Here is a 12,995-nt window from a genome sequence, read left to right as displayed (position 1 = left end):
CAGTTTGGTCCAGTAGCCAGGCTTCACTTCTTCCTGCCTGCTGTTGAGGAGCAGAGACAGCGTTTTCACCACCTCTCTCAGCTCATCTGACAGCTTTTCAAGGGACTCCTCCGTCAGTTGGCTGCAGCTTCCCTGAAAAAAGTGATTTAGTACACTGTGGTCAATCGTTATTTTTATGTCAAATCTATTGGCCTAGTATATAATTCAGCTGTTATTATGTTATTATTATATTAGGTAGTGTGTTCAATGAGCCACGGAGATGGATTGTATGTTTTCTTTCTAAATTTGAGAGGAGCAATAAGGTCAAGGACAGAGAGGCCAATCTCCCTGTTAGTTTAGAGTGCAGTATTAGGTAATGGCTCCAGTTAACTGGTCAGAGCCCTGGATTTTATGAAGGCAGAGGATGGTTTTGCTTTGAAACTGCAGGGAGATATATTACTAACCTCTTGGCCCGCTGGCAGCAGTTCAGCTGGTGTTTCACTGGCAGAGACATCACAGCCACAGGCAGAGTGAATAAATTTATTAATGCCTGAAATGATGAATTAGACACAAAACATGGTTAGTGCACAATTAAAATTACATGACGATATTTTTTACACATTCTGTTGATAGTTTTAGTTCATTTTTGAATGTTTTTAACTAGATCTGAGATCATAAATGATATTCAAACCTCCCTATTAGTTGCTGTGAATCTCACCTCTAAAGCAGTTATTTAGGCTGACTTTGCCTTGTTTGTCCTCACAGTCCTCACTCAGGCTTTGGCCTCTGTTCCACTCATTTTCTTTCGAGTCTTTCTCCAACAGATACATCACCAAAATCGTCTCCAGGAGGCTGAGCATCATCAAACCAAAAATCCCAATAATGTAGATCGCTAAAGGGGGAGGACATCATCATTAATGTGGACAAATAACTACACATTGATTCAGCATCCTGCTCATGTGAAGTGCAGTGACTGAGCTTCTTTACCTATAAGTGGAATCTTGTCTGAAGAAGAAGGAAGTATTTCATTCAGAATAAGCTGCATCACAGTGACAGCAAGCAGCACAGTGACCTTGAAGCTGAGCTTCTCGCCCCCACGGTCTGAGATCAGGAAGGAGGTCAAGTCCAGAATCAAGAAGAACAGGATGGGCAAAATGAAGTTGACAATGTAGAGTAGAGCGCGCCTCTTCACGTGGATCTGTGAAACGATACTGAAGGGTCAGGTGGTACTAAAGCAACTGTGACTTCAGTACAGCTGTGCACAACAACATGGTAATCCCCACGTGTACACTGGGTCAAGAAAAACTGTAACTAGCTAAATGCAGCTATGAAAGAGGAAGGCTGAAAAATAACCAGCACCAGTAAAATATGGGAAAGACACAAATATTTCTTGAGGTTTTAAAGATGTCATGCTTTGTTTTCTAGGCGGCTCTCCAATAGTTTCTAATTTCCTGATCTCGAAATTTGCTTTGATCATCCGTGTGGTCATTTCCTGCACAGTGCGCATGGTGCACTGTGCAGGAAATGCTGCACCAACATGATATACTTGGGCACAAGATATCAAACAAACTCCCAGATAGGCACCGAGTCCTTCTCTGGAAATATCTGGGGTTTAAAGAGTTGGGCAGATGTGGAGATACTCATGATCCTCCTATGCGACTGAAGGCCATTGAGTGGAGTACTCTGACTGTCATGCAGTCTGATCAAAATAAAACCCTTTGTGCTGAATAAGTACAATTTTGACCTGCAAATTATGGATGTCGAGTATTTTTTGTGTAGTGATAAACAATAATTTCCCCCTGAAATTTAATGAAAAACAATATAAAGACTCACAAAATGGAAATACTTCAGGAAAGGCACTGAGGTCGAATGGGAAAACTTCACTTTCCAACTCTGTGTGTATCCAGAAATACTTACAGTGTAAACCACCATGGTCTGACGGATCTCAAAATTGTCAACAGTTGTGTTGGAGACATTCATGTGCAAGAACACCCACTCAGACTGGGTCCGCATCTTCGCGATAGACCACTCAGTGCTGTATGCAGAGCTACTATTCTTAATAAGCTGAATTTCATTGTCTGAAGTGGGAAAAAAAACAAACTGTGAGGTTTCTTCGCAGGGTAATAAAAAAGGAATGTATGTGTTCAGCTAGACTCTAAGTCATTTAAGACACAATTACTAGGACTAATAGGAATTCATAAAACTTTAAAACAAAACAGCTCAAAGACTCACCGGAGTGTATATCAGACTTGAAGGAGAGGGTGCAGCGCTGAACGTCAAAGGGGAATTTGTAAACGCGCATCGTGCAGGTGCTGACCACCATCATGTCGTTCCTGACAAAGACTTGACCTTGGTGGCTAACACTGAGATAAGGACTCCTTTTGATCTTGTCCTTTTCTGTCCTGCATGAGAACAAACACGTGTCCTTTAAACTGAAGAGTATAAGCCATTATATTGAACAACACAAGTTTAGGGTTAGAGTGTCTCACCAGACCACCCGCCTCGCTAATGTGAAGCGAGAAAGAGGTGCTTGTGATGGGAGTGCAAGCGCTCTCCCCACTGGGTTTATGTGGCAGACCGTATTGGTTGTAAACAATTTTCTTTTTCTTTTTAAAAATAACTGCGCACTCAGCAATTTGCCTGGTTGAGAGAGTTGGTACAACTTCATTGCAGTGTGAAAACTGACGTGATGTGTACACCTACAGGAACCACAAACAAAACTTTGTCTCTTCTTCTCTCTCGGGACACAGTTTGCGGACACAGTTTGGGGACACACCCCTGCTGTGCACGCTGCTGCGAGCTGGTCCCACTGGAGAGCTTTGGGATCCTGAAGCTGGGCGTCATGGCCTGTGCAAATATCTGCAGCGGGGGGGTCCTGCAGTGCTCAGCCGAGCCTTCCTGGGCAGGCAGAGCTTTCAGGCTTCATCTTTCCTTTTTCTTGTCCTCACATCTCTCCTGCTCTGAGGCTACAGCTGAGTCAAAGAGACCCTGTGGGACAACAGGTGTATCCAGGAGATCCTCTTTCTCTCTCGTGGTGAGGTTGGTGAGGTTTAACCACCTGGCTCTCTCTTGTAGGACCATCAGGCCCATTGCTCTGCCCGTGGCTTGGACTGCAACTTTATCGAGATGAAGGCATTGATCAGTGACTATGCAGATCTCTTCCCACAGCTTCGTGTACAGCTTTGCTGACACCTCTTCCTCCAATTGTGCCTGATAGGCCATCAGGAGTGAGGACACATTCAGGGTTCGCACAGTGAGGGGGGCCGCTTTGTAGATCTTGTCCGTCAGACTGGACTGAAGGCGGTCATTGTCTTGTGCTTCTGTTTTATGTCTTGTTTCATGTGCTGCACTTCCTGCCCTCCAGTGTTTCCCAGCTGTATGATTACCTGCCCCGCCCTAGTGTGTTGCACCTGTGTCTATTGTGTCCGTGTCTAGCTCAGTCATTGCGCAATAAAAAAAACAATACATATAGTATGTATGTACGTATGCGCACACTTACATCTCTTCAATAGTTATATCTGGCTTCCACAGTTGGTCTTTAGAAAGAGAAATGCTGTTAAGACCACAGAAATCTTCAGGTTTCCAAGAAATGTACTCATCCTTCCAAATCTACAAAGAAAAACGGAGAATATTTCATTTTAACAAAGAAATTTGATTTTCCCAGGTGGGAATTCATTCAGTCAAAAATGTTTTCTTCCTCAGAGAGAACTCACCAAATCAATCCAAACGTAAGAAACAAATTTCTGTTCCTTCTCGTTCTACGAGCAGAAGAAATATGTGTTGAGTCCAAATTCAGTGTTAATACAACTTACTGCATCAGAGTTGCAAACATCATATGTCATATATATCTTAACTAAAGGCAGAATTCACAAACAACCACCAAGACTGTACAAAATATATTGCTGTTTAATTAACCGGCAAAGTTTAGACATTCTTTAAGGTGTGATTAATTTCAGAATAATAAGAAACAACTTACCACATCTAGAATGGCATAGATTAGTATGTAGAGTTCTACCTCAGTGGGTGATGTGTGGTTTTTAACTGGCCGGAGCATGGTGTTCTTCCCAACACCTTCTGACTTTAAAAGCTGATAAAGATCCCGATAACTGCAGTTACTGTTGGACGATTCTCCATCTACAGAGAAAACATCAAGACACATTATCTGTGAGAGAGGTTGAGTCAACTTCTTGTAGTATCCAGTGATTCAGGACGGACTTGGAGGATGGACTTTCTTCCGAGCAGCTCACAGCATTGAAGCATCACGTTTTAAAAATGAAACAACGCCTCTTCAGAAACTACGTCCACGTTACTCTTGATTAACCTCAGACGTTACTCATTGAGACAGTTTCCTTGGTCAGAATTAATTCCACTGAAAGCTGTTCACAGTGAGGTTTGTGGAGACACTGTGAGGGTGAGAGACACCTTACCTGTGAGGAGGAGCAGAAAGAGGAAGCCAGCAAGCATCATGACTGCAGGACCAGTGAGAACGCAAAGTCTGTCAGGAGTACAGCTGTTGTGCGTCTCAGTCAACTCAGTATTGTTCATAAATATTAGCTCACACTGGAAGAGGGCTGGGTGAACAGTGTGACCAACTCCCTTTTTGTTAATTTGTCTTTGATCTGAGTAGTCCAAGGCGATGGTTCTCAACCCGACATAATTGAACCACAGGATGTGTTTTAATGTTTTAATGGAGTTTGTGTAAGATCTGAGAGTAATGTGTGGTCGAGGCAAAAACTGTTAAGTGATTCCATCAGTCATAGTTTTCACTCAAGTGATTCACAAGAAATGAGATGCATGCTTTTAAGCAGCTGTGGTTAAAATTCCCAAACATTATATTATAGCATGAGAGGAAAACAGATTATATTAAAAGATTTTGTTACTTAAACTACCTTTCTTTACTTTAAGTTAGGCGGGATGTGAACAGGAGGTATGACTACTCCTTCTCCGGCTCCAGAGGACCAGCCACGGTCAGTAAACACAGCGGATGTGTGAAAGGCTGCTGGTCCAGATAATATTCCTTGTCCATGTAGAGCTGCGTTTTGTTAAACTATTTGAAGGATATTTATACCAATACCTTGATTTCGATACTTTTTTTGATACTAACTTCATGAAATCAGTTGTAACAAAAGCTTACATTACACATAAAGGTGAAAATCTTTAGTTTAATTTTTCAGCTCCTTTCCATTTTTACAGACTCATGTTATATTTCCTCATTTTTTGTTGGCTAGTTGGATTTGTTTTAATTCTTTTAAAAAGTTAAAAGGAAAGATGTAAAATCACAAAATAAATACATTAATATACTGTAAATAGAGTATGTGAGTAGTAAGTTAGTCAAGTGGCCCCTCCCTCCCACCTACTGAAGGTAGCTTGATTTGGGCTTTCCATAGACCTGGTTGCTTGTTTCTCTCGCGAGATTTGGCAGAACTGCGTAATTCTCACGAGACAGTGCGAGACCCAAGATGGCGGCCCCCTGCTATCAGACTACCATAACAACTAAACAACTAAACTTCTCGGACATAAAACCTTTTTGTCCGGAAACCTAAAAGAACAAAACCTTTTTGTTTCCTTTCTATATATCTTCATCTGCTGTTTCCCCCTTTTTCCCTCCAAAACTGGACCACAAACCAAAAGATCTGGAGTAAAACATCGACCAGTGTTTTCACTGAATCTGCATCATGAACACGGACGATACAGCGGACACGGAAACGGATAAAACCAGCTCCAATCCGAGCAACAACAGGCTCGGACCGGGTTCACCCTCCAGCTCAGGTACACCATCATCCACACCTCCTACACCGCCATGTTGTACAGAGGTAAGCGGCATAGGCTGCGTTAAATGTCCGGACTTCAAGTCTGTGAGTGCTGAGGGTCCAAACCAACACTTCATCACCACTTGCTGTGTTGCTAAATACTTCATTAAGTATATCAGTGCGGTATTAATATATAAGAGACAGCACCTTTATCTTTTGCAGTGTCCCTGAGTGTCTTTAGTCTGGCTACTCCTAGCAAAACCAAAGACGTCACTCAGTCAAAGTCAACAGTGACTACAAGGTGAAACTGAGGCTAATAATGAACATAATTACAATGTCTGGGCCACAGCTCTGATCGAGACTGCTGTCACAGTATCAACGTGTCACACAGCACACATTCATGGTATCGTTTTTACAATTTGTTCCTTTGCAGAATGAAAGAGAGACGATATTGAGTCGTTTTTTAGTGTCTCTCCAATTAGCTGTTAGATCAACAGACAGCCAGGTGTTTCCCATCATGCACTTGGCTGAGATGTTGCATGAAGCACATAAGAAATGCACATGAGAAATAAACACTGGCTCAGTGAGCATCAAGCATTAACACTTTGGTTTAGTTTAGTGCAAAAGCAGTCCGTGCATTTGCACTTGTTCATGTTGTATTATGGAAAATGCCAGTTTAGGGGGTAATTCCTGATATCATTGTCCTACTTCTGCTATTATAATTGAGGGTTAGGGTTAGGTCAGTAGCCGATGTTGTCGAAACACGATTAACGCTTTGCATTTGTCATTGGACAAATTTGTGCAGTTTTGCAGAGGACGTTCTGATCAAGCCAACAGCGTTAAAAACTCCTCCTCTTCTTTGTTGGTTTTACCAGCAGACTAAAAACCACTGTGGTTTTTAGATGGAGTTTATAACATCATGCTATTCACTGACGGGTGCGCTGTCTTTTTACTGAGAACGGGATGCGCAGCTCCAAAAATGGAAAATCAATATGTGGTGGCCAATGTGTGGGAAACATTGCTATCTGTTTACACAGAGTTTGCTTTTGATAATAATCAATAAATATGATGACGTGGTTTTCCAGTAGCCCTGTTGAAAGAGCAAAAAAGCGGGAGGGAGAGAAATTACAAAAATACAGACATTAAAACTGTAGTGAGATGCTGGTATGATGTTGATTTGAATGTCTACAGGACTATTTTTGTGAATCGCATGCATGTTGCTGTATAAATTGGTGAGACTCTGAATCCCTAGATGACGCACCGCTGCAGCCGCGCTTGACATGTGTTTTATTACTACTTTTGATGAAAAATCTGCATTTTCTTGTGTCATGTGACCCATCAACTTAAAATCCATATTTTCCTGTCCAGAATGTCTTCCTGTACCGGTTGAATGATACCCACCTCTTTTTAGTCACATGACATGGAAGCTATTGAAAAAGAAATTTAGATTTTTCACAAAAAATATGAATTAAAAAAATGGAGAGCAATAATATTCAATAAAAAGAGGTGTATCTCGTTAAACGCATGCAGTAAGACATTTTGATATTTATCCGCTGGGTCACATGACCTGGAAACTATTGAAAATAAAATGCTGATCTTTTTCATTAAAAAGAAAGAGACTCGAGAAGACTAAAGACTAAAGAAGACTCGTAACTGCACTCATCCCTCAACCCTGACTGGGAAAACTAGAGAAAGCCAGTCTTCACTGGAGCTGGACTTCACCGAGTTCAGAGAGCTGATACTGAGGCTCACTGAACTCACACTGATGACCTCAGACAAACCACCTATGCCCTCCAGGAGGAGAACACCAGTCTGTGGGCCTAGATGAGCAAGATGAAGGAGGACAAAGAGATGAAGAGCCATTGCATTCCTCACTGCTATTCCACAGCCCATGTCCCTATCACTGGCTCTCTAACCCCACCTCTAACCCACAGACACAGCCTCTCAACCCCACCTCTGACACCGAGCCTTCAGCCTCGACTGAAGATGGCTAGCTAAACTAACCCAGCCAGAGACGTGCGAAGTCGGCACACCTTAATTTAATGCATGCTCTGTTTACCTCATCTGCATTTTGTTAACTTGAAAAACACATAAGTAAACTGATTTGATGTAATCACTTAAAATGCTACGTTTTCGTTTTTGATTATTTTTTCTTTTGCTTTTGGGGCAGTGTTACCAGTGGAAACACTAACTCCTGGAAGTCATTATAGGGGAACTCCATCTTTCACATTATTGGTTAGTTCTTTTTCATTTACAATTTTTAATTATTGATTTCCAAGAAAATTGCTGCCAACATTTCTGTGTGTGTTTCAGTGTTCCCTCGGGGAGTCCGGCAGCTGTTGGTGATGAAAGAAGAGGTGTCTTCTGAGTGGAGCTCCAGCCTGGACCAGGAGGACCCAGAGCCCCTGCACATAAAAGAGGAACAGGAGGAACTCTGGACCAGTCAGGAGGGAGAGCAGCTTAATGAGCTGGAGGAGGCTGACATCACCAGGTTTCCATTCACTGCTGTCACTGTGAAGAGTGAAGATGATGAAGAGAAACTTCAAACTTCACTACTTCATCAGAGCCAAACTGAGGACAACAGACAGGCAGAGCCTCCAACCAGCAGCTCAGCGACACAGATAAAGACAGAAATCGACGGAGAGGACTGTGGAGGATCTGAGCCTGCCAGGAACCAAGATGCAGGTAGTCATCCACAACAAAATACTGATGACGAGGCTTCAGACTGTTCAGAGACTGAAGTCAGTTATGGTTGGCAAGAACCTTTGTCCGATTCTGGACCTGAAACTGAAGACAGTGACAGTGATTGGAAAAGGGATAGGGCACCTGATTCAGGTGTAAATGCTCTGAAATATAAGGACGCCCCTGTAAGTGATGCGGGATGTACCGCTGAAATAAAGTCTGTCAGCTGCTTTAAGTTTGGTAAAGGATTTCACTGCAAGACTGCTCTTCAGAGAAACGTGATGTGTGATTTGGGGAAAAGGTCCTCCAGCTGTTTGGATAAAAAGAAATGTGTTAGAGTGAAAGAAAAGGCAGATTCACAGATCAGAATCCACACAGGAGAGAAACTATTTGGCTGTGTTGATTGCGGAACAAGATTTAGCCTAAAGAAGAATCTTGAGAGACACATGAGAGTCCACACAGGAGAGAAACCATTTGGTTGTGATATTTGTGGGAAAAGATGTACACAACAGGGAGATCTTAAGACACACATGAGAGTCCACACAGGAGAGAAACCATTTGGTTGTGATGTTTGTGGAAAAAGATTTACACAACAGGGGGATCTTAAGGCACACGTAAGAGTCCACACAGGAGAGAAACTAGTTGGTTGTGATGTTTGTGGGAAAAGATTTACAGAACAGGGAAGTCTGAGGAGACACGTTAGAATCCACACAGGAGATAAACCATTTGGCTGCTCTGTTTGTGGTAAAAGATTTAATCAGCAGACACATTTTAAGACACACATGAGAATTCACACAGGAGAGAAACCATTTAGTTGTGATGTTTGTGGTACAAGATTTGTAGAACAGAGTAGTCTGAAGAAACACATGCGAGTCCACACTGGAGAGAAACCGTTTGGCTGTGATGTTTGTGGTAGAAGGTTTACGCAACAGGGAAATGTGAAGAAACACATGAAGGTTCACTTAGTTTGAGATAATCAAAGCTTCCCCAAAAAGGAGACAAAATGGCTCCATAAAGGCTGTTAATGTTCCTGAATGAGCCATGCTCGACACCACCCAGACCCCCTCTCACAGCAGGGGGCAGATACTCAGGTGTAACCAGTTGTAAACCCACATGGATGTTCATGCAAAAGAATGAAAGAATCCTCAAAACAGATACAAAGGAAAATATTAAACTTTACTGCTGAACTTATGGAACTGGAAAACTGAAATGTTGCAGTCTGTGTCTAAAAACAGGCATTCACAGGAATTTAGAGATTTTTCCCCATTTCCACCTTTTCTGAGGAACTCACAAACTTTCCCTCGTCCCAAACAAAGAACTTCAACTGCCACAATGCTTCTGCTGTGTTACTTTTCCTATTGTAAGAATATGTACATGTGATATTCTCTACTATGTTGCCACCGCCACAATTAAAGTCTGATTCTGTGGGAAACACTGCATTTGTATGCCTCCGCCGGCGATAGCGAGGGCTGGAGGCATTATGTTTTCGGGTTGTCCGTACGTACGGGCCATTCTTGTAAACGCAGTATCTCTAGAATGCTTTAAGGGTTTTCTTCAAACTTTGCACAAATGTCCACTCTGACTCAAGGATGACCTGATTAGATTTTGGAGGTCAAAGGTCACTGAAACCTCACAACTTGTGAACGCGATATCTCAAGAATGCCGTGAGGGAATTTTGTTATATTTGGCACAAATATCTGCATACGTTCAAGGATTAACATATTAGATTTTGGTGGTCCAAGGTCATAGGTCACGCAACTTCACGTTTCATGAATGTGACACCTCAAGAATCATTTCAGGGAATTCCTTTGGTACATAGGTCCACTTGGATTGAGGCTGAACTGATTATATTTTGGAGGTCAAAGGTCACTGCAACCTCACATATTGTGAGGTCACAGTGTCCTTGTACCAAATTGTAGCTTCTTAGGAGCTTTACCTTCTTTAAAGCGAAGGCATATAACCGCCACGCGGTAGTTCTAGTTATCTATTGCATTCTTCTATGAGAATTCTGAGGTTTACAATCAATCATTTGTTTGCTGTCTTGTCATTGTATTTATTTGTGCTGAAGAGTTGTCCTTTGTCAGTAGTTTAGTAGGTCTAATAAATGTGCAAGACATACACACAGGTCTGTGTCTGGGTTTTCTGTGAAACTTCGCCCGTATCAATTTTATTGTTTACGTTCTCTTCTGAATTCGAAGATGATTATTTTCTCCAAGGTAAATTTGTGCATGAATGGGACTATTCCTGATTAGTCACTACACCAAGAACTTTTTGTGTTTGCTTGATTTATTATTATTTTTTAAATGTCCACATTTCCAAAATATCGAGGTGTTTTTTTCTGATGATATTTTTAAGCAAATTGTGGTCAAAACATTTTTAAAGACTATCTTACTACTTGTTGTCGATGGTGTGCATCATTACTATAGTTACACATGTTTTTGTCCTGTTTCCAAACATTTTCTTAAGGGAACTCCATCTTTCATATTATTGATGTGATAGTTTTTGTTTATTTCTCTTTATTTTTCATTATTTTCTGACAAAATGGCTGCCAACATTTCTTTTTGTTTCAATTTTCCCTGCAGGTGTCCAACTGCTGTTTGTGATTAAAGAAGAGGTTCTCCCTGAGTGGAGCCCCAGCCAGGACCAGGAGGACGTAGAGCCCCTACATATAAAAGAGGAACAGGAGGAACTCTGGACCGGTCAGGGGGGAGAGCAGTTTAACAGGCTGAAGGAGGCTGATATCACCAGGTTGCCATTTACTGCTGTCACTGTGAAGAGTGAAGATGATGAAGAGAAACCTCAGACCTCACAGCTTCATCAAAGTCAAACTGAGGACAACAGGGAGGCAGAGCCTCCAGCCAGCAGCTCAGCAACACAGATAAAAACAGAAACTGATGGAGAGGACTATGGAGGATCTGAACCTGCCAGGAACCGAGAACCAGATAGTCATCCACAACCAAATACTGATGACACCGGCGCAAAACAATTTGACTGTGGTAATTGTGGAAAAAGATTTACACGACAGGGAACCCTGGAAACGCACATGCGGGTTCACACAGGAGAGAAACCATTTGGTTGTGATGTCTGTGGGAAATGTTTTACACAGAAGTCAAGCCTCAAGACACACACGAGAGTCCACACAGGAGAGAAACCATTTGCTTGTGATGTTTGTGGGAAAAGATTTTCCTTACAGGCCAATCTCAGGTTACACAGGAGAGTGCACACAGGAGAAAAAATATTTGCCTGTGATGTTTGTGGGAAAAGTTTTGGAGATCCGACAAATCTAAAAACACACTTGAGAGTGCACACGGGAGAGAAACCATTTGGATGTGGTCATTGTGGGAAACAATTTACACAAAATGGAAGTCTTCATACACACATGAGAGTCCACACAGGAGATAAACCGTTTGGTTGTGATATTTGTTGTAAAAGATTTACACAAAAGGCAAGTCTGAAGTCACACATGAGATTCCACACAACGGAAAAAAGATTAAGCTGTGGTGATTGTGGGAAAACTTTTAAAGAACAGGGAAATCTTATGGCCCACAAGAGGATCCACACGGGAGAGAAACCATTTGGTTGTCATCTTTGTGGGAAAAGATTTACACAACAGGGAAATCTGACGACACACATGGGACTCCACACAGGAGTGAAACCATTTGGTTGTGATGTTTGTGGGAAAAGATTTACACAACAGGGAAATCTGAAGACACACATGGGACTCCACACCGGAGATAAACCATTTGTTTGTGATGTTTGTGGTAAAAAATTTGCAGTACTGGCAAGTCTGAGGACACACATGAGATTCCACACAGGAGAGAAACCATTTGGTTGTGATGTTTGTGGTAGAAGATTTACAGTACACGGGGAGCTCAAGGAACACATCAGAGTCCACTCAGGAGACAAACCATTTTGTTGTGATGTCTGTGGGAAAAGTTTTAATCGGCCAACACATCTTAAGACACACAAGAGAATTCACACAGGTGAAAAGCCATTTGATTGTTGTGTTTGTGATAGAAAATTCACACAAAAGTCAAGTCTCAAGGCACATATGAAAACCCATTCGAGATAGAAACTGTACAGTTAATGTTTCATTGCAGTTCGTTTTTGTATTTCTATTGTGTTCATCTTAGAATATGTTAAAAATAATCTTCCTTGATTGTGTACTTTATGTCATTGGCACAAAAAATATTGATAATGGTTCTTTCTCATCCAAGTTTTAAGATTTCTAAATGTTAAAGTTGAAGGCAGCTGGGCATTATTTTTTTATTCTTCCAGACTCCACTCACTAAAGATGTATTCAGAGTCACAGGAATCACGAATGGACCATGAGAACATAAATAATTGGAAATAAAAGAAGTTTCTGGGTGCAGATTTTCTTGATTGAATTAAAGATATAATGTGTAGCTTTTCAGCATTAAAATGTCTAAAAACAACTTGGTCTTTTGTTATTTGTTTCGTTGAGTTGTGTACTCGCATAATCCCAAATTATTCTAACAATGTTCAAACGGAGAAATCTACAAGTTTACTCAAAGTAACGGCAGAGGTGGTAAGTAATGTAGTTGAGTTGATACTTCAGGCATC

The 12,995-nt window shown here is 41.6% G+C and overlaps 1 protein-coding gene across 4 annotated transcripts; it reads left to right on the top strand.

The window, feature by feature from the left end:
* Nucleotides 1-5,432: 5,432 nt before the first annotated feature.
* LOC311250570 (uncharacterized protein) lies at nt 5,433-12,783 on the top strand. Of its 4 annotated transcripts, XM_084342355.1 has the most exons (4): nt 5,660-5,748; nt 7,900-7,964; nt 8,043-8,414; nt 10,994-12,783. In XM_084342355.1, the coding sequence occupies exons 3-4, from the start codon at nt 8,075-8,077 to the stop codon at nt 12,481-12,483; spliced, it is 1,830 nt and encodes a 609-aa protein (XP_084198481.1). In that variant the 5' UTR covers nt 5,660-5,748; nt 7,900-7,964; nt 8,043-8,074; the 3' UTR covers nt 12,484-12,783. The 4 variants fall into 4 exon arrangements, with proteins under 4 accessions (XP_084198480.1, XP_084198482.1, XP_084198483.1 ...); XM_084342354.1 differs by lacking the exon at nt 7,900-7,964 and having other exon boundaries at nt 5,433-5,748; XM_084342356.1 differs by lacking the exons at nt 7,900-7,964; nt 8,043-8,414 and having other exon boundaries at nt 5,433-5,748.
* The last annotated feature ends 212 nt before the right edge of the window (nt 12,784-12,995 follow it).

The sequence above is a fragment of the Pagrus pagrus genome (genome assembly GCF_965226575.1).
Source record: "Pagrus pagrus genome assembly, chromosome: 21".
Taxonomy (NCBI): Eukaryota; Metazoa; Chordata; class Actinopteri; order Spariformes; family Sparidae; genus Pagrus; species Pagrus pagrus.
Note: the sequence above shows the minus strand (reverse complement) of the source record. Positions and strands in the feature narration are given on the sequence as shown.

What these genes read in the sequence shown, in the direction of transcription:
- LOC311250570 (XM_084342354.1), top strand. Translation starts at nt 5,655, where the DNA reads ATGAACACGGACGATACAGCGGACACGGAAACGGATAAAACCAGCTCC. An exon ending in GGGTTCACCCTCCAGCTCAG is followed by an intron (nt 5,749 to 8,042) that starts GTACACCATCAT and finishes TGTGTGTTTCAG; the next exon opens with TGTTCCCTCGGGGAGTCCGG. An exon ending in TGCCAGGAACCAAGATGCAG is followed by an intron (nt 8,415 to 10,993) that starts GTAGTCATCCAC and finishes TTTTCCCTGCAG; the next exon opens with GTGTCCAACTGCTGTTTGTG.